Source organism: Amaranthus tricolor, chromosome 8 (assembly GCF_026212465.1).
Source record: "Amaranthus tricolor cultivar Red isolate AtriRed21 chromosome 8, ASM2621246v1, whole genome shotgun sequence".
Classification (NCBI taxonomy): domain Eukaryota; kingdom Viridiplantae; phylum Streptophyta; class Magnoliopsida; order Caryophyllales; family Amaranthaceae; genus Amaranthus; species Amaranthus tricolor.
In genome coordinates this window covers 26,576,497-26,597,094 of record NC_080054.1, presented here as the reverse complement: position 1 = coordinate 26,597,094, position 20,598 = coordinate 26,576,497, and the positions used below count along the sequence as shown (strand labels likewise).

At 34.2% G+C, this 20,598-nt stretch overlaps 1 protein-coding gene across 5 annotated transcripts in view; it reads right to left on the bottom strand.

The window, feature by feature from the left end:
• The window catches only part of LOC130821169 (DExH-box ATP-dependent RNA helicase DExH7, chloroplastic), a 39,620-nt gene that overhangs the window by 4,639 nt on the left and 14,383 nt on the right, over positions 1-20,598 (bottom strand). For 4 of the 5 annotated variants that reach the window (XR_009045301.1, XR_009045300.1, XR_009045299.1 and 1 more), the window contains exons 13-33: positions 19,961-20,061; positions 19,175-19,232; positions 18,915-18,980; positions 18,637-18,719; positions 18,373-18,553; positions 16,377-16,529; positions 16,181-16,282; positions 15,929-16,081; positions 12,765-12,869; positions 12,507-12,647; positions 12,309-12,398; positions 12,090-12,146; positions 10,367-10,450; positions 9,407-9,505; positions 9,171-9,311; positions 8,773-8,843; positions 5,702-5,771; positions 3,645-3,731; positions 2,698-2,910; positions 1,354-1,446; positions 209-331 (exon numbers count right to left, since the gene is read on the bottom strand). Coding sequence is in view for 1 of the 5 variants with exons in the window: in XM_057686838.1 (XP_057542821.1) it covers positions 209-331; positions 1,354-1,446; positions 2,698-2,910; positions 3,645-3,731; positions 5,702-5,771; positions 8,773-8,843; positions 9,171-9,311; positions 9,407-9,505; positions 10,367-10,450; positions 12,090-12,146; positions 12,309-12,398; positions 12,507-12,647; positions 12,765-12,869; positions 15,929-16,081; positions 16,181-16,282; positions 16,377-16,529; positions 18,373-18,553; positions 18,637-18,719; positions 18,915-18,980; positions 19,175-19,232; positions 19,961-20,061 (2,271 nt within the window). In the remaining 4 variants the exon portion in view is untranslated. Of the gene's footprint in view, positions 1-208; positions 332-1,353; positions 1,447-2,697; positions 2,911-3,644; positions 3,732-5,701; positions 5,772-8,772; positions 8,844-9,170; positions 9,312-9,406; positions 9,506-10,366; positions 10,451-12,089; positions 12,147-12,308; positions 12,399-12,506; positions 12,648-12,764; positions 12,870-15,928; positions 16,082-16,180; positions 16,283-16,376; positions 16,530-18,372; positions 18,554-18,636; positions 18,720-18,914; positions 18,981-19,174; positions 19,233-19,960; positions 20,062-20,598 lie in introns of those variants that run through there. The other variant, XR_009045302.1, reaches the window with a different exon arrangement.

Genomic DNA, 20,598 nt, shown 5'->3' with positions numbered 1-20,598 from the left:
CCATTTCAACATAGTCCGTTATTTGATTGTGGGAGCCATAGAACTATCTAATTTTACGATGCATATCTAGTTTTTTTCCTTATATCTTTTCTTTTCATCAATTGACATTGAATATTCCTAAATACACAAGTGACCGGAGTTAAACTAACTTATAACCTATAAGTTATAACAAAAGGCACCATCTAATCTTATGGGCAGAGAAGACTACCTGTGGGTAACGAATCAGTTCATTAAGAACAGATTGGAGTGTTAAGCGGAGTTCCTTGAACAACACAGCTGTTTGTGCGGGTGCAGACACCTTCAACCAACCATCAACTGTGACAAGTCCCAACTGAGAAAAAAGAAAAACGAATTAACAGAATGATTCATCACAGAAGTCTTCCTCTAGTCCCCATATCCTACCGGGAGAAAGGGCAAGCACAACTACAAAGCATAGATCAAATCTCAGATGCGGTTGCGGTGCTGGGGCCAAACGCATGCACGCAAAGAGACACGGAGACATGCAGAGACAGACACATACACATTCCAGTGGTATCAATACACACTGTGTAACTACACATTGCAGTGGTAATTCTTGTCCAGTTTCTTAATGCTGCATCCATAGTTGAATCACAAATATAGGATCCAAAAACCTATATACTAGTGAACTAGTCTATATTACAGTGGTTATTCTTGAGCATATTAATTGTTAGGAAAGTTTAGATTGTTAGGTTGCTAGTTATGAAGAAAGTGTCTTTGGAAAATTACTTTTTTATGACAAAGTAACATTTTTTTATAACAAAGTAACCTTTTTTTAAACAGTGACGAGAAATATTGCTTCTCATTTTTCTTGTTTTAGATGTCTTCTTATTATACACGCTTTTCAGTAGATTAAACTTCTTCAAGGTTTTAGCTTTATAATTTACCAAGTTTCTTGGTTTCCACAGTGAAAAAGACTTTTCACGTGATCCTCTATGTTCTTTAAGATGAATCACCCATTTAGACTAAAATTACAATTCCAAATACACGTACATGGAAACAGTAGTTTATTGTTAGAGCAAACGGTGTAAAATCACCAGAATCGAGTTATGTGTTTTGGTTATTGTGGAACGTGGACAAATATATAGGGACATATATATAAAAAACAAAGAAAACATGAGATGAGTAACTTTTTTCACAAGACTGTCGCACCAATGGAGTTGAATAATAAATTGGCTTAACTGAATATTCAAAGCAAATTGCATGCTACTCATTCTGAACAACACAATTTGAGAACTGATTCAACATGTCCAAAATGCACAATAACAGAAAGAAAATTAATACCCTAAATTACTAAAGTAAGTTTCCATCTGAATCAATATCTGGCTAACTCACCTGATGTTGAACATTTATGGCACCACCAAAAAGTAGAAGAGAATATGGAGAAATAATGGTAGTGTCTCGAAGAAAAATTCTGTTGGTTTCAACCTGAAGAGGCAAAATAGAAAACATGTTACTGCTTTTTTGACTAATCAATGCAAGATCTGAAGCTAGATGCATTAGTGAGCGTTATATAGGGATTTCGATAAGAAGGACCAAAGGAAGAAAGCTATCACAGGAAAATAGAATTTGCATTTTCCATTATAGTCCATCCCATTTTTCGGCACTATCATTAATTTGTATTTTATTCTTAATCTATAAATATAAACATAGTCAAGAGGGAACTTGTTTGATCCGTGTCAATGTTATATTATTAATATCAATTTTTCATAATTTTTTTATTATGCACAATTAGAGATATTGAGGATTGAAATAGTGCATTGGCTAGTGTGCATAACTAAATGGGACACTTAGGCTATATTAGGGGAGTATGAATCAACGGCCATGACTACATAGAGAGTTCCAATGCTACACCTCATTGATACCTCAATGCCAATTCCCGCCTATAGGCAATGTTAAAGAGGATCGTATGTACACATCATGTGAAACTTCACATAAATATAAAGCACAAAATACTCAATTAGCCATTTTAATACAGTCCATTGTATTCCAAAATCAAACTATGAATCTTTAATCCCATTGGAAATCAATACTAGACAACCTCTTTGATTCAAATATATTTCACCGGGTCTAGTGAACTTCTTTTGATGAATTGATTCAACTGAATGCTCACACAGACAAGAATGCAATTAATCAAGCAAGGTGAACAAAACAATTGAGTAGACAGGAGAGGTAGAATTAAAATGTTATTCACCAAATCAAAGCACAAGCACAACATCTGGTATGTATAAAAGTAATCTACAACCCACAAAAATTAAATGACTAAATAAACAGCAGAATAATCAACCACTAAATTACTTCCCAACCATCTTCAACAATATTTCATTACCCCAACCTAGGCAGGGTTAGGGGGCAAGTATGTAGACAACCTTACCTTTGTAGGAAGTAACAAAGAAAAAGATTTAGATTGGACTGTGATATTAAACATTATAATAATCTTCCCAAAGATAAGAAGCATACAAGTTTTAGTGAGCAATTTTACTAGAATCCAGTTTAGTACAACCATTTTACAAATAGAACAGGAGGGAAAGAAACTAAAATCTAGTGAACAGTAGGACAATGATGATGAGCAGATGTTTAGTGTTTGTTACATATGCAGAAGCATAATTAACAATAATGTAAAAGATGCTAATCTAAGTAAATCACAACTTGGGAATACCAATGGAACACTATACTAACCTTTTCAAGAAATACAAGGAAGGGATACTGGAAAGTCTTTGAATCTCCATTGACAGAAGAAGGATGTATATGAACTTCTCTCTTTCCATCATACCAAGCTGGAGTTCCCTTAGATACAGATTTAATAGATTGTCTCAGATTTCCAAGAGCTGGAGCATGAATACCCTCTACTGTTGCTGCCACATTGGGATACAACCCTGCACACAATATAGCCTGCCAACACCCAATTCGGAACTCCTTTATAGGTTGTAACTATAAAATTTTAACCAATTTCCATCATGAACAACTTTTAAATGAACAAGACACTATGAAATAATTTTCTTTTGTGAAACCTTGGTGACAATAAGTTTATTGAAAGAAGTCAAATGTCAGTTATAGGATTTGGGATGGATACAAACACAAAGTTTGAAGTGTTGTGACTGATGCTTTCTAAAATATGGTAATTTGAGCAGTAACTACTAAGCATTTTCTGGAGTTTAGTGAGCACATTGTTCCCTATGTGTGTTTAAAAAAGATAAAATATTAGTTTTCATTGTGAAGTGTCCATTTTTGTTCAAAATAGTTACCTTTTTAACATTTGAAGGGTACAAGGTAGATATTTCTTTGAAATCTTCATATTTAAAAGTCACCTGAGTAAGTTGATGGAAAGAATGACAGATTTTCCAGAATATATTTGTTGGTCACAAGTCTCGATGAAATAATCTAGGAGAACTGATGTTGGGTTTCATGCCATTAATTGTCAAGATGAATTTATTTATAACAAAATTATAGTCAGCCGAGAAAAGAAATACAAGGGAATTTTTTTTTGTCGCTAGTCTCGATGACAAAGAGTTAAAGTTTCTTCTAAGATAAACAGGGAGAACTGAAGCTGGATTCCATGCCATTAATTGCCAAGAGGACTTAATCTATAAAAAAATCATAATCAGCAGAGAAAAGACATATATTACCTTAACCACTGCATAATGATCGGCATGCTTGTTAAATGATTGAGATGTATCAGAAAGCCAGCTATCCAGGTTCCCTTTCTTCTTAACCTGCATATAATCCAGCATACATCATAATTCATTGACTTAAAAATTAAAACATAAGAGTTTATGTCTTCAGTAATTCATTAACTGATGAGAGACAAGCAAAACCCAGGGCATCATCAAAAAGAAAGTTGAGTTGAGCTTTTAAATTCACAACTTTGATTTTTGCATTGCTAGAAACATGCAGAAAACTCTTGCACACTGGCAGTCAGAATGCTACTTGGTGGGACGGCACCGGGGAAAGAAGTTTCGTCAGTCAAGAAAACTATTTCATGACTGGATTAATTTTAAAAACATCAATGTATAGATCTTTGAGCCTAAAATTAGAGCCAAACTCAACGGTCCAATCCACACAAACTAAAATGTGAACGGAAAGGGACAATTGTATGTGAAGCCTTGATTAATCACAAATCCCAAAATATTGGGGCAAATAGCATAAATAGAATGTTATCTACAATGCATTGGCTTATAGCTTGACGCTAAGGTAGAATACAATAATGCCTTAAAGGCCTACGATAAATACACTAGAGTCAGCCAAAGGCTCCGTGGGCATAAGAACGTAATCAGGATGGCTAAAACGCCTAGAATACATAAATAGAGGTAAAGCTTGACAAATTCTAGCATCTTACGCCATTTAAGCTGTAGATGTTTTCCTCCACAACTACCAACATAAGAAAAATGTAAATTAGAACAAATCTCCAATTTTGGGCCCTTGGTCATCGTATTTACTTCATTCTTCTTGTGTAAAATTGGGCGTTCTAAATTTAATGTAAGCGTTCATGTTGATCTTTCAAGTGTTATCTTTTTTATATTTGTGTGGGTGAAATTGGATAAGTAGTGCTAGTTAGTTTTATTTGACCCAAAAGAGCACTAGTATTATTTTGGGGTAAATAATTTTTTTGGACATCTGTGTCATATTAAGTCACCTACAATACGTATTGATAAACTTTAAAATGGAAAACTACTTATATTATTGATGTTGGATTCAGGCTCGGAGTAATTCGAAATTAGATCTTGGCTTATAGTAATGAGATGGTATAGTATGTAATATTGTGAACGACATACTTCGTTAATATTTTAGTATCTCCCATGATGAAATTCAACATGAGACAATGTTTATGGTTCTTATTAGTGATTCTAAATATGGATATTCAAATAATGTTGACACATTGTTTTAAACTACCCATGGTCAAGACCTCAGACTAGGTAAAATGACAATGCACTAGAGACAATATTTTGTTAATTAAACTTTGTATAGGATAGACCACAATTATTGCAATTTGATATATTAATTGAGTTATACCTAAAGGAAAAGACCAAGCATCCTAGAGATTTTGATTTACTTTGAGATATATGTATATATATATACATTATTTATTGTATTTATTTTGACACAGTGTTACCGAGCATACACCTGACATTTGTCGGTTGTTTGACTTGTGTGTTTGTGACTACCATTACTATTTACTTGTGATAATCCTTAACTGAACCTTTCATTAAAACTGAGCAATATTTTTTCAGTTGTAATTGGTGGATTGTGATAGTTGAAGCCTTGAAGGTTCAAGTCAAATTATAGAAGTTAATTAACTAGTTATTTGTTTAGATTAAAAGAGTTGTACTAGTAGAGTTTTACGAACTATTTTGGAATTTTTGTATGCCGTAGCACATAACATTGTAATCGTCACTGTAAACCTCTAATATAGGTCTTAGTTTCTATCAATGAAATTATAGTTTATATTATTCCCTATTTTTTTTATTATTTCATTATTTATTTTTGAGGGTCAAAATATTTCTCAGGCCAAACAACACCACAGGCTTTCTTAAAAACAAACATTTCATCCTATGTTTTGTTCAAGGCTTTAAGCACAAGTGATTTGTAAATCTGCCACGCTAATCTTTTGTGGATAAGTCACCCTGATATTCTTTAAGGAGTTGAATGCACTAAAAAATAGAAAATACATTTAGAAAAAGCCAACCTGATACTCTTTCGGGAGATGGATAAGTCCAATATCTGCTAGTAGTGTTCCAAGCTGCACCCGCATATCTCTAGGAACAGAATATTAATTGGTATGTCAGCAAAATGAAAGCTGAAGGGCAACCATAAACAGCATCCAAAGCCAAAGTTAACAGTAAGACTGTATTGATACAAAGCCAGAGGGCGGGTGGGGTAGGGGGCCGTGGGAAACAAATATGCATCAACCATAGTACAAAAACAAGCCCACGGCTCTACATCGTATCGTACAGGCCAAGTTGTAAAGGTATTCAACTCTATCTAACGGATAAGACCTGCATCGCAAAAGGTGTACAATGCATAGTGCAAAAATGCGGTAGCGGTCGTGATCGCGGTAACGGCGCCGTGATCCGGTAATGGGAGTGTGATCCGATAACAGGAGTGATGCAGTTATCATAACCCCTAAATAGCAGTCAGAAGTATGAGATATCCCTTGACACGGCCCAACACACGGATTTTTAACACCTTTAACAATGCGTGAAATATCGATTCATTTTTTTTTAAAACCTTTACAAACGTGGCCGAAGCGATGCGGCCTTGCTTTTGCACTATGGTACAATGTCTGAATTTTAGACCCATTCAAGAAATATCTTATAGTCTGGGACTATGGGCTGAAATCTGGTAGTACGACACCCTCAATACCTCTGTAACCGCATCATCGTGACTGTTATCACAACCACAACCGAAATTGCATTTTTGTACTATTTAAATCAACACGTATTTCATAGATAATCCCACATGCTAACTCAGCATGGCTCTAGATAGAGTAGGTTCGCCACTTGTTTGAAGTTGTTTTAAGAATTATCTTGAGTTGAACAACTGATAAAACTAGCATCATAAACCCCCTTTAGTGAGAATCATGAGTCCAGCCATTGGAGAACAGCATTGTTCCATACTTCCATTCAGAAACTTACATAATGCTTTCACAAATATCAGAATAATTTAAAGACGGCGAAAAGACTATGAAGACCGGACACAGGGTGCCAGAATCGGGTATGGATCCAAGATTTGGACAGGATTTTTCAGTGGAAGGACACATATATACTTTTCATATAAGTGTAAAATTCAGTTATAAAGTCAGAGACACAATGAACTTTTAAAAATGTATGTACAGATTTTAAAACAATAATACTACCTCTGTTCTCTTTTATTCTTCTCATAACATACGGAAATTTTACAATGTTCTTCAAAGCTAGAACTTGTAATCATACCATTTTAGTAACCAATATAATTTAACGACATTATTCCCCTTACACTTTAATCTATAGAAACTAACTTACATTTTAGTATCAATGTAAATTACTTTCATTTTATGTAATGAACCTTTCGCGAACCCAATCTAATTTGATGGCATTATTACACACTTATTAGTCTATAAAATCTTAACTTTTACAATATTTATTCATCTCTAAAGGTATTTGATACTTGATTATTGTTTGTCTTGGTTCCTTCCCAAATTTTAAAGAGAAAGATAAAAAAGAAGGGAGGGAGTATTATTTTTATGCTTTCACAATTTTCTAAGAATTCAAAAAGATATTGAAACTAGCAGATAACAACAAAGATATAGTACTAAGTCAACAATGCCAAGGATTAATGTCTACATAAAAATAAAAGTAAATCACGTAGAATTTCTATACGTAATGTTACTTCAAGCATAAAACTTGGGACAAAGTCATGGAACGTGAATTGTTAACTTTAAAATACCTATCTCATCATAATAATTCAAGTTTACTAGAACAAATATTTAGATTAAAGCCTATAATAGACTTCTTAAAACTTAATACATATTAAAAAAGATTATAAAAGTCGTTGTTACTCTGATTTTGAATCATGGATTATGTACCGTGGTTTTGCAGAACGACAAGCTCAAAATCCATTATAAAGTGCGTAATGAACTCATTTTCTTTCCATGACTCATGATGTAAATGTGGAATATGCTCAGCAAATAAGCGAAGGAGTACTTGACTTTTAGGATTATCAATCTAACTATCGATCGTTTCTTTTAGCTGTTGGAATTTGGAAACTCATTCAAATCAAGCATGCACTTTAAAGTGGGCGTGAGGATCATTACTTGAATATATTCTCCGATGTTGGTAGTGTTTACTTACTCATAATTTAGAAAGGCAATCAGTGTATGTTGAAGGTACTCAGATATTAGATGAACAATGAGTTTGGCACCAATCTACTATCAGAAAAGTTTGGATACTAGCTGAGATAAGAAACACAGTATGGGTAAATTAGTTTTTGCTAAAATAAGTATGAAGCCTGAAAAGCAATGAAATCTATCCAATTCCAAAAATAAAGCTCAGCAGTGAAACTCCAAGTACCAAGCATGAAAATGACAGAACAGGGAACCGTCTTCGCAAAAAGAGTTGAAACCTTTAAAAAAATTCCCAAATGCATGTGAACTGTGAAAAAAGCCGCAGACTCTCTCTTGGAACAGAAATAGGTAAAGAGAACAGAAAACTGGAAATGCAGAAACCAATTCCAGACATGAGGAAGTGCACTCAAAATGGATTAATTAGCAGGAATTGGAAGTTAAAAATTCAACAATACTTATGTTGAGCACAGTAAAAGGAGTAATGGGTGAACTTTAATCAAAATAGCATCACTATAGGCCAGACATCATACTGCTTAATTGACACCATAATATTGGACTTGCCCAAATCTATGTCAAAACTTATCATCCAAAGTTTAAATCCTTTCAGGAAGACTATTGTTGTGAAGTGCAAATCGACAAGGTAAGGTGCATTAGCATCCATTTTCTATGTTTTATTTTAGCTAAAATTTTTTCGTTTGAGTTTTAGAAATGGATTTGAAAATACAACTAAATATGTTGATCAGAGGTTCCTAGCTCTATTTCACATAGGAACATACCATATTTGACTAAGTTCCACATACATTACTTATATTCCATCTAACGTTGATTTCTCAGCATCAATTTTCATGCTATAAGATACTATACAGCCAGACGAAGAGTTAAGAGAATTAGATATTACACACTACGTAACAACTAAAATAGAACTGGCAAATTACCTAATCATATTCATAACTGAGCTGCTGAGAGAATGTAGTCTACAGAAATTTTGAGCAGCCTTGACTCCTTTCTGCATTTCAAGCAAATAAGGCCACTTAAAAATGAAAAGTCAAAGCAACAAATGACATGTAATTGATGAATGAGATAGATAATGAATATTTCTTTCAAAAAGGGGATTGATGATGTGGCTGCTACATAACATTCCACATTATAAGCAGGAAAAAACATCATGATTGCAAGTTGATTTAAAAATTATTTCATAAAGATAGGCAAGATGGTAACACGACATATTCCAGATTTGATATATATTTGTCAAAAAACATTTTACGAAGATCAATTGAATAGAGTATAGGCAGAAATGAGAAATTTCTGAAACCAACATAGGCTAGCGGCTTACCACTCGAAGAATCTTTTCCCATTTATTATAGGCAATCATCATTATGATGTGATCAGATTGCTTCTCATTATCGCATGAATTGATTGATTCATCAGTCTTGTCTGATAAAATTGCCAGTTTTGATCTTTCGACACCTTCTCTCTTAAAAACAAACAGAACAGACACTATAATCACACAGCTAGGTTTTGAAACACAGTGGTTAAGCTCAACAACAATTTATTTAAGATCGGAAAAACCTCGTCTCTCAGGTGAACAAATGGCGATTTGTAACTCAAGATTGCAGCAATTGAGAGAATAGGTGATAAACAGCCAAATATTGCACCATATAGCATCATCTGAAACAGGATTATATGACAGTAGTAAGAAGCAGCTTCAAGCAAATCCAAGCCACAAGATCTTTCAAATTAAGGATTCACTTTTGATACTGAACAAATTCTCATGTTGAAACATAATTCAGGTCATAGGATTGCAAGTATCTATGAACATAATTAATCAAAATCTTATGCTTGAAATTCATCTAAAAAGTGAAAAATAGTTTACACCCACTATAGGCAATTATTGACGATATATATCTTTAAAAGCTTTGTTGACATGGTTCCAAATTGTGAGGTTTCGGTTAGTCAAGAGACATATGTAGAATCGTAAATGAAATGGTATAGTCAAAATGGAATCATAAAATCAAATAATTCTGCAATTTAAATTGTAACTTCAACAACTATGCTAATACAGTTCAATTGCAGACTTCATGACACAATCACTTGAAATCACCAGAAACTTTTTTTGATGAAGGAATTTTGTTAAGTATAGAATATTTATATAATATACAAGGAATCTTGAATTTTTAGGATCGCAGCACCCTCATGATCTCATCCATTTGCCAACGAAACAAACTGATAAACATATGGTATGCCTCAGTTATTCATCAGGGAGAAACAAAATATCACTGATTATTTAGGCCTAAGAGGATATTTCAAAAGAGACCGCTATTTAAGGGAAAAGATGAGGATGGTAAGAAAACCACAATCCACCCATCATTATCATTAATCACAGTTAAAAAGTGACAGTACATTGTCATGAAATAGAACTCATCTTAATATTACTTAAATTTTTGATAACAAGAACTAGCCAGTGACTCTTCACATGACAAATGTGAATTGAAAGTAAATGAATAGAAATTAAAGTTATTATTTAAAAACCTTTCCGAGCAGCAAGTCAACAGGAAGTTTAGCCAAATGATGCCCAAGGGGAGTCAGCTCCTCATTTTCATCAACAGCACCAACCTGAAGAATAAAAAATAGTGTCCTTAAGATATAAATTTTAAAATGGAGAGAGAGAGAGAGAGCTTGAACAATTGGCTACAAGAGGTTTTTTCGGTAGAACATGTTTATTTTATGTTCTCTGACTTTTTCTTACTCACTCCCTCTCCCACGTTCTGTCACTCAGTTACACACTAGAAACGACACTATATATGCACAGGCACCACAGGATACATGCTTTATTACACTTATCTCAAGCCTTGAATCTATTAAGCAAGATTCTTGTTGCCTTTGTAAAAAGGTGGTTGCCATTGAATGAAAGGTTCACTAGGGTTTTTGGTAACTAAATCACATTAAATGAAATGGGGACATACATAATACAAGCCATCAATAAAATGAAGGAAAATGGCATAAACCCCACCTAGGTAGAAGCCATTTCATGGTGTTGGGGTAATTAAATATTGAATTATCCTCATAAGTAAAAGTCTCAAGTACCTTTTGTCAAATCTTGTAAAGGGAGATATATACCAAGATGACTATTGGGATCAAGGCCAAGCGGCTAAATTGGAGAGCCGCCATGTGTGACCAAATCGTGCCTCCAAAGGAAACTCAAGGAGTACTAATAGAGATGAATCACTGTAAAAAATCTTAATGACGGGCATCTAAGAGTAGTATTTAAGTGATGTGTATAGTAAAGATGTACATGTTGAGATAGATATGTGGCAATGCTTCTAAGGATGGTATTCAAAATGAAGATACTTACGGAACATTGAAATTATAAATATTACGGATAAGATGAGAGAAAATTGACAGTGGTGATTAAGACATGTCCAGAATCAAGCACAAACAACTAGATAAAAAAAGAAGCGGAAAGTTGATTACGTGAATAATAAAAGGGATTAAGGGAAATCAAGGACAACTCGGATGGAGGGGGTTTGAAATTTTATGAAGAAAATAGGCTTGCATTGATGCTAGCAGCCTAGCACTATATAAATATGAATGGCATAGGACCGTACAATCACATGAATAAATTTTTTGTTTATGGAATTGAATCTACCTTGATTGTAAGGTTTAGGAACACTTGGTGGTGTAAAATACTACCTTCATTTTTTGAATGCACCATTTCTCCCAAAAAGTTCTGAAATATGGTATGCTTAAAGAACACAAACATAGTATCAAAATGGGAATAGTAGGAAAAATGGTTCAAGAAAAAAAAATCTTTCATTGAACACTTTTTTGTCAATAAATGTTTATAAAAGATTTTGACCATAAAAATGTTTCAATTATGTAAGAAAAGAAATTATTATGGGTTCATTGAAACCCAAAAAGTTTTGCTTCCAATTTTTGTTGGAGACAATCTCTCACTTTGATTTGTTTTGGTTCATGTAGCTGAACCAACTTGGGATTAAGGCTTGGTAGATTTGTTGTTAACTTGTGGTTGTTGTGCTATAGGGTTGCATCACCCATAACCTTCCTCATTCTACTATCCTACCTTTCAGGGGTAAAATCATCTTATACTATAATCCAACTTTTATAAGGGTCCCAAAGTAGGTTAAGAATTTTCCATGGGCATTATATTTTTGAGTAGCTTTAGCACTCACGGAATATTTCATTAAGCAGCTGAATTAGTGAAACCTCAATAAGGAAAGCCATGTAACATTACCTCCTTTAATGATGAGACTGCCGAATTAATGGCTTCATCCTTTGGTATTTCAAGAGCCTGTAAGTAACAACTTTATGTTTAGTAGTATTTCATGAATACGACAAAGATAAATGCTACCCTTCATAACCAATGGTAAATGATCAAGAATGTTAGTCATACGATGAGCATCAAGCTTCCACTTCAAAAAAAAAAAGAGATATTCGATATTTTACATCTTACCTTGGACAAAAATAACTTTATGTCACCAAGAGAAAGCAACTTAATCTGCAAACATAATTCTACCAGAGGCATTCTTAGCATCTCTGGAACCTTCAGAATAAGTAAGATAAAACATACGAGATAAGTAATAGATTTTAAGTATATGGAATAGAAGAAAGAGCCAGACAGCCAAGATTAAACGCAGTATTGGTGATGTACCTGGAATGGACGCATTATATTTTCAAATCTTTGGCGCGTATACAAGCAAAAACAAGTACCAGGCTTTACTCGTCCAGCTCTTCCTCGTCTTTGCTTTGCGTTTGCTTGTGATATCCAATCTTCAACCATCCTTGAGAGTTTCTGAAAAAAACCGCAAGTAAGTAGGATAGTTCTACCTTTACAAGGTTATAGACTAACAGTAAATGTATACCACAAAACAGCCAACACATTTTATGAAGATATAAAGGCAGAAGAAACCTTCTTAGGGTCATAACGATACTCCTTATGCTTCCCGGAATCAACAACATACACCACGTCATCTATTGTCAAGCTTGTTTCTGCAATATTTGTTGCCATTATAATCTGCCAGTGTAGTAAACAGAACCAAAGTAAATATTATGGAAAAGTTAAATACAACCTGTCTCCCAAACTTAGAGGATAATATAATGAACGAGGGTACCGTGGGTACTAGCATACTAGCTGGTTAAGTGTGTGAAATGAAAGCCTCAAAGAGGTTCAACAATGAAAAACAAAATGAATTTCAAATGCAAAATGAACACAAGTGTTTATGAGGTATCTTGGATACCTCCCCCTCAAATGTAGTTTATTATATTGAATTCAATAATTACAAGTATAATAAACCTCCCCTTATCTTGAGAATAATTCTCTCAAGATCACAAAATGCTAGAGAAAATAAGGACACTCTCAAGTTTCTAACAATGCAATAGCCCTCTCAACAAGTTTGTGTTTGTGGTGCTTTGTTCTTATGAATGATGCTCCCTTTTATAGATGAGGAAAAGTATCTTTCATAGAACCACACTTAATGCACCATAAAGCACAATTACATCACACAATTAACATACCAATTAAGTATGATAATAAAAAAGCAATAAACAAGACAATAAACTCAGAAATTATAACCCATCCAATGCCCAAAACTGATCCAAGAAGTGACCGTTGAGCTGCTGACACACCGCTCGTTCGAGCCCACCCATTGCTCGTTCGAGCGGTTCAATTCTCGAGCTACTGACCTGCTGCACCATAGGCTGCTCAAACGAGACTTTAAGGTGCTCGAACGAGCAGCAGCTCCAGACCCCCACTGTTTTTGCTTCACGCCTTGCCTTGATCGAGCACATCACTTCCCATGCCTTGACTCGTTCAAGGCATGGTTCCTCACTTTATTGGAACCTCAAATGTTCCATGTTAAACACCTCATGTATCGTTCCAAACCTTAAACCATTGCAATACAACACATCTTTATCGACCCTCTCCAAAGTACAAGACAAAGCATGTTCGATTATATGTATAATTGTAACGTCATCATTAAGATTTTTGGCACTTGCTTTAACAGTGTAACTTGCAGAAAGAGATTATAGCCGAGAAGATATAAAGACACCAAGAAACAGTAATATAAAGATGAGAGGAGAGGGGGAGAGAAAATCAGATTATTATTAAATATTGAGTGTTTGTGTAGTTGTATATAGTGTTTTGTTAGAGCTTTTAGCCTACTTGGAAGACCATCAGGCCTCTCAAATGCAAGTCAGTTTTCTTTTTCAGTTAAATAAACCATCAACACCATCTTTGTCATACTTGTTACATTAGTTAAGGCAGCTCATAATAGATATTTTCTTAGAAAGAACAGAAAAAACATATATAAGGTTATATCATCAACAACATCCATTTGCCAAATGCCAAGTGGCTCTAGGTGGTGGGATCTGATGTAAACAACCTTACTATTTTATTAAGCATTAGGTTGTTCTCGATTCACCCTTGATTTGAGAGTTAAATATATAAGTGCACTTGACTTTATCACCCATTTTACTATAGTCTATCAAGAAAAAAATGTGTGATTGAATCAAATTCATCAAAAATGTCTATAGGAAATAGCAATAAGATATTTCTTCTATATCGACCATAGTGCAAAATATAGCTTATATCATTTTATGCGACCGTATTGTAAAGATTATTGAGCTTAACACAACAGACATATAGGCCGAGACAATAGCGTAACATCCATATTAACCGCAAAAACCCTTTCACAACCATTACCACGAGCATCACCAAAACCGTATTTTTGCACTATGATATTGGCTTGGACATTGGGACACCAAGAGATGTAAAACCTACTATATCAGTTTTCCGGAGGATAGAAGTCAACCTGCCTATTGTGAAGTTGCCTTTATACTTGTCTTGCCCTTTTTCCTTCGATGATTTATTGCGCCACAAAATGTGAAATTAGTAGCCTAATTTTAGCTGCCTTGACAGTAAGCTAATTACTTGACATGAGATGGTCACTTACTCTTGCTCTTTATTCTGAATCTCTACTCCTGCTACGTAGGATTATCAACTTAATCTTTTTGTTCGTCTTTTTTTTTTTTTTTTTTTTGAACTCTTGTTCGTCTTTTTTTTAAACATCTCAAAACCACTGAAGTCATCAAAGCTACAGTTTTCTATGTCAATTGCTTAAAAGCATTTCTCAAGTAGTTCAACTTTGGAGGGAGGGAGAGTTGGGGACACGTGAAACATCTCAAAACCACTGAAGTCATCAAAGAAAAATAAAGACGAACCAAAAAGTAAAGGTTATCATCATTCTAAATAACATACATCAAGGTCTTACTGCAATTCACATGTGAAACAGTTGCTTAAATTGTTGTCTCGTCAATGACATATTAAAATCTTTACCAGAAGTATCAAAATAGAACACAAACAGCAAACCTGATAGAAAGAATTTTTTATATTGAAAATTTAATAATTTAGTATTATTAAATATTTCCCGCTCATGAAGCACACCATATGTCAAAGCATGACACATGGATATCATCTTGAAATATTTTTCAATCTAAGGCATTATTCATTTTGCATTATGAAGCAAAAATTAAGTTAGTTGACATATTATATTTAGCTTTGGTCTTTTAATTCAGTTAAAACTCTTTAACTTATTATCTTGATACTATAAGTATAATTACAATAGTAAAATGTTTTTTGATATTTGATTAATTTCAAAATTAAAATTTCTCTGCCTATGCGTCACATCATATGCATCAAATAGGGTCCTTTTTTCAGGCTACAGATAAATCATAATTGCCACTCTCTACGTCTTATTTTTAGCCATCCTTTTCCAACCATACATGACTCAAATGAACAATTCCACACTTCAAAGTAGCAAGAATCATATAAACAGGTGCTTATAAGGGATATAACATGTGTAGCAAAGACTAAAACCAACATTTGATTTTGCAAAGAGTAATACTACTATATTTATAGAGATGTAAAAACAAACATCCTTCTCTCCGATTCCAAGAATTTAAATTGAAAACCCCCAAAGAACGAAAACTGATGAACCATATTAGCAAAACAACTCTGTTAAAACAACAACAAACCTATAAGAGAAGGCAGAAAAAACAGTAGAGATGCCAACATACCTTACGCATGTTTTTGGGTGGCGTCAGAAACACCTTTTTTTGGTCAGCTGCAGCAATAGATGAGTGCAACGGCAGGAGCCACTCAGAAGATTCTCCACCAAATCGATATGAAGCAGCGAGCTTATCATGCAATCGGTAAATTTCTGAAATTCCCTAGAATGGAGTTTCAGCAGAACATCCCATTGGTAACATTCACCAATGAACAATAACAACTATGTTCAAACAGCAAAAAGAGATTTAAAGAAGTCTTACTGGCAAGAAAATAAGAATGGCTCCATTGCCACAGTTTTCATCGATGTGGCACACCAAGTCTTCAAGTAGATCATAATCAATTACATCTTCATTCAATTTTTTCTATGCAAAAACATAGTTAATTTAAGTAAAAAGAGTATGAAGGCATGACAAGCATGTAACTGACATAACCAGACACCGAGAACAGAAATTGTACCAGATTCAGTCGTGTTTGCTCAGTGTATGACTGATATGCATTGGGATCATACAGTGGATTTATGCATTCTTCTGAAAGTAGAGCTTCATCACCAAGTGAAGATAAGACAAGATTTTTGTTCCCTCTACGATTGTCAATTGAACCACGGACTATCTAGAAAAGCGAACACAGTTATATACTTTTAGCTTTGCAGCTGATATTAAAAATTGAGAAGTTGAATGCCTCTTGTTCTGAATGAAAATAAAAAAAGGCTTTTGGCCTTGTTCTTCAGCAGATTCAGGACTGAGTCATATTTAGAACATAGCGTCCACTTTAGAGGTTTAGATGTCCAATCCATTAATGAAGGTGTTTTGTGAAAAAAGGATTCAAATATGCTCCAACGATGAGCGTTTTGAGATAGGAGTGAACTTATAGAGTTCAAAAGACATTAGTAACACCTAATTGATGTTCCAAGTAAATAACTAACCTTACTGAAAGCAATTATCCAAAGAAAAGCTTTTAATGCTGATTCTTACAGAGACTATCATTACTAAAATAAGAAGATAATGAATAAATCTAATGGTTTTTTAGACTTGGATTCCTACTGTAACGCTGAACGTGTGCTCCCTCCATCCTTTTGATTTATCACCAATTGCTTCAAAAATCACTCACAGACAAAATGTTGGGTAAAAAAGTCAAAGGAACAGACTGGGATTCTAAGTTCTAACAGTCTTCTGCTCAAAAAAATTGGGATTTGTTTGAACTTCATAAACAAGTCATCCACAAGGCTTCAGAGAAAAGCAAGATGGAGGAAGTTAGATGGGGCATCTTACTTCATCACTGACCAATTCATGCATACTCATTGAAGTCATAATGTTTAAATCTTCAGGGCTCAGGGTAGAGGGCATAAAATACATGGAAATTAGAATCAAGTAGCACCAAAGCTCCAGCTCATGGTTGCCATTTCGAAATAGTACCCATTGGAGAATAATATATTGTTCCAACCAACCTCACATTGTACTTGAACAAGAGAGAATTTTCATCAAGGTGACTAAGTTTTCAGAAGCATGCCTAGCCAAGCCAAAGGCATGAGGTGTAAGGTGCGAGGCGTGTGCGGCAATAGTTGAGCACTTTGATAGAGCTAAGCGAGACAAGTCCTCTGACGAGCGACTCCATCTTATAGCACCACAGAAGCCCATGTGGTATAGGCACCCACCAGGTATGTTATATATATTATTTTCAGTTATTATATCTAATCTTCTTCTGCTTAAATTTTTATGTCTATTGTCTTCTTCTTCTTTTTTTATTTTTTTTTTATTTTGGGGTACCTTACACCCAAAGGCTAGCACTTCGCCAAGCACCTAGAGCTTCAGTGGACCCTTAACACTTAGGGTGCCTCATGCCTTTAAAACTAAGCAAGTTGAGATGAGCCAAAATATAAATATCCACATCAGCAGAGCTTGTAGCCAAACCTGCTTTGAAGAAAATGAGAAAATGATTCCCAAAGCCCAACATCTAAACATCAGAAATCATTTAAGTTTGAAAGCTGTTGCTTCATGCCACCAAAACATAAAGTCATCAACTTTGGGCTCAACTTCCATTGTTAAAGAAGTTCCCCTAAGATAGGTGGAATCTGCATTTTAATTACTTTGGAGTGAATAAAAGATGATAATCAATTCATATAAATTCCATTCCAGATGGTAGAGAATTAACTTTAATTTTGTATCTTGATACAGATAAACATTCAATAAAAGATTATTTGAAAAACTTTATACTTGTCTTAGTAATATTATTTATATTTGTATTACATTACATGTAATTTAAAGAAATTGAGTCTAGGAAAGGGTTACAATAAAAAAGATCAAATCAGTTAAAAAAAAAAAAAAAAAAAAAAAAAAAAAAAAAGAGAAAAAAACAAATATAATGAACATATCTGGCTGTCTACATAGTGTCATAGATGACTTCACAATGGACAGGGGAAAGAAAAAGATAATTTACAGGAAGGATCAAAAAGCACCTGATGGCCAAATGTCTCAAAGCCTAAAGAGACAGGAGAATCTGATGGAAGACGATAGTTGATTTTTTCATATACATCTTCAAGAAAGAAAGTTGACACAGGATGAGTTCGACCTTCTGCAGTAATCACAGGGCAATCCCCGAAGTATCTCGAAAACAAATTTGCGTCAAGTGTTGCAGACCTGAACATTAGGCACTTCTAAATTGTACAGGAAAGACAATTGAAAAGAAATCAGTCCATATATAAATCAGAAGAATCCCTTACATTAGTATAACTTTAAATGATGGGGTGCCATGAGAAGATTGCTTTTCCAGTAAATTCTTTAACATGATAAGAAGGAAATCACCCTGTTTACATCACATTTCACAAGGTTTAATGAGGATACCCAAAACAATTGATGACATATAAGCTAAGCAGATACTCCACAGTTGACAATGTGGAAAGACAAAGCGAGAACTTTCTTTCTACCTTTTTTGAACAGAAACTATCTCATCAATGAAACAAATTCTAGATAAGACATAATTTTGAAAGTTATGACTCACCAACAAAGAGCGTTCATGCACCTCATCAACTATAACATGGGTAACACCTTGAAAGCTCTTGTTCCCCTGAAAATATCAGTTGGATAGCCATGTTAAAAAGCACCAAAACCTAAGCTAAAAATGTTCAAGAAGCACATTCCAAGCAAGGATTTATATGAAAGGAATTGAATTTATGCATAAAAATTGTGGTGAATAAAAATAAGGAAAATTGCCAGTTAAAACTTTTAAGCAGTTATCAACTACAGCAGTTGCACTTGTACCACAATTTGCCGCAAAAGAATTCCAGTTGTACAGAAAAGGAGTTTAGTTCCATCATGCCTGCAAAGAGTAAAATGAACAGGAAACAAAGCAAAAATGAATGATTCGTTTGACCTTTGGATCAAGTTGTTCAACTATAAACAAAACTTTCCATCATCATGTCCAAGTAATAGATATAACAAAAATAAATTTATCAATTGTTTCAAAAGCATACTTATATCAACATCACTACATATTTTTCACAACTTAATGGTCAAAATTAGTGAGCTTTGACCATTGAACGTCTAAATGGAAGACCAGCTTTATTGAAAAATGCAATAATTTCAAGAACTAATCTTAACTTCATTGCATCTATATGCTTGATCACAAATGAGCTTTTTTTCTAACAATAATTAGTAGAAGTTGATTGCTAATTGTATTTGTCTTATCACTAGATGATGTCAATCAAACGTAGCCATACTTGAACTTTCATATACTAGTAGTTCAACATGCCTCAACACTATGTATCTATTAAAATAGGAAGACTTACAATAACGCAAATGGGATTGAACTCTCTTGATTTTAAACACAAAGGATTAACTGTTTTAATAAGGCATACAAAATACACACAATGATCAATATCAGAAGGATATACAACTCAGGCTGTTTTGTTCGCTGAAGAAAGAGGAAAGAAAAGTATGAAAGAATCAAGATGGTAAATCAAGATTGGACAGAACCTCTCACTTAAATATGTACAGATAATAGCAGACATTTTTAACTATCTGAAAGAAGAATGGAGAAAAGAGCACCTTGCACTATCTAGGCGAACTTGGTAACCAATCAACGATCCATCTACACCAGGTGCAGGTTCGCATCTCTCATCAGCGACCCTTTCAGCAACAGAAATTGCCTATGATATCAAATGCATGAGATTTCCACTCTACAACACAATAATTAACAATAACAATGCCAAAGTCTTAATCCCAAAACATAGAACTGGCTACATAAACCAAAATAAACAAACACGAGAGATCATTAGCAACAAAGATTAATGTTCATTGGTCCTACTTATATTATATATACAAAAACTAAGAAATCATATCCAAAATGATTGTCCACATGTCCTCTCCTCCTACGTTCATTGCAAAATACTGTCATATGCTCTTGCAGATTCCAATTCTTCATGTCATTTTTCATTTTTGTCATCACTATGTATAGTAGTGCTAGTCTCATTGCAATGAAGAAGAATCTTGAACTGTAGTGGGACATCTTGATCGCATAATATTCTAGTTTCACATCTCTATTTGAGCCGTTCGCACTTAATCATTGAAATTGGTTTATTGCTTAGGAAATTAAACGTAGGTGGTTGAAACACTCACTTGGAGAGAGCCTTCATCTCCAACTTGATTCAGTAGATTCACATAGAATATTATGACATTTATTTCCA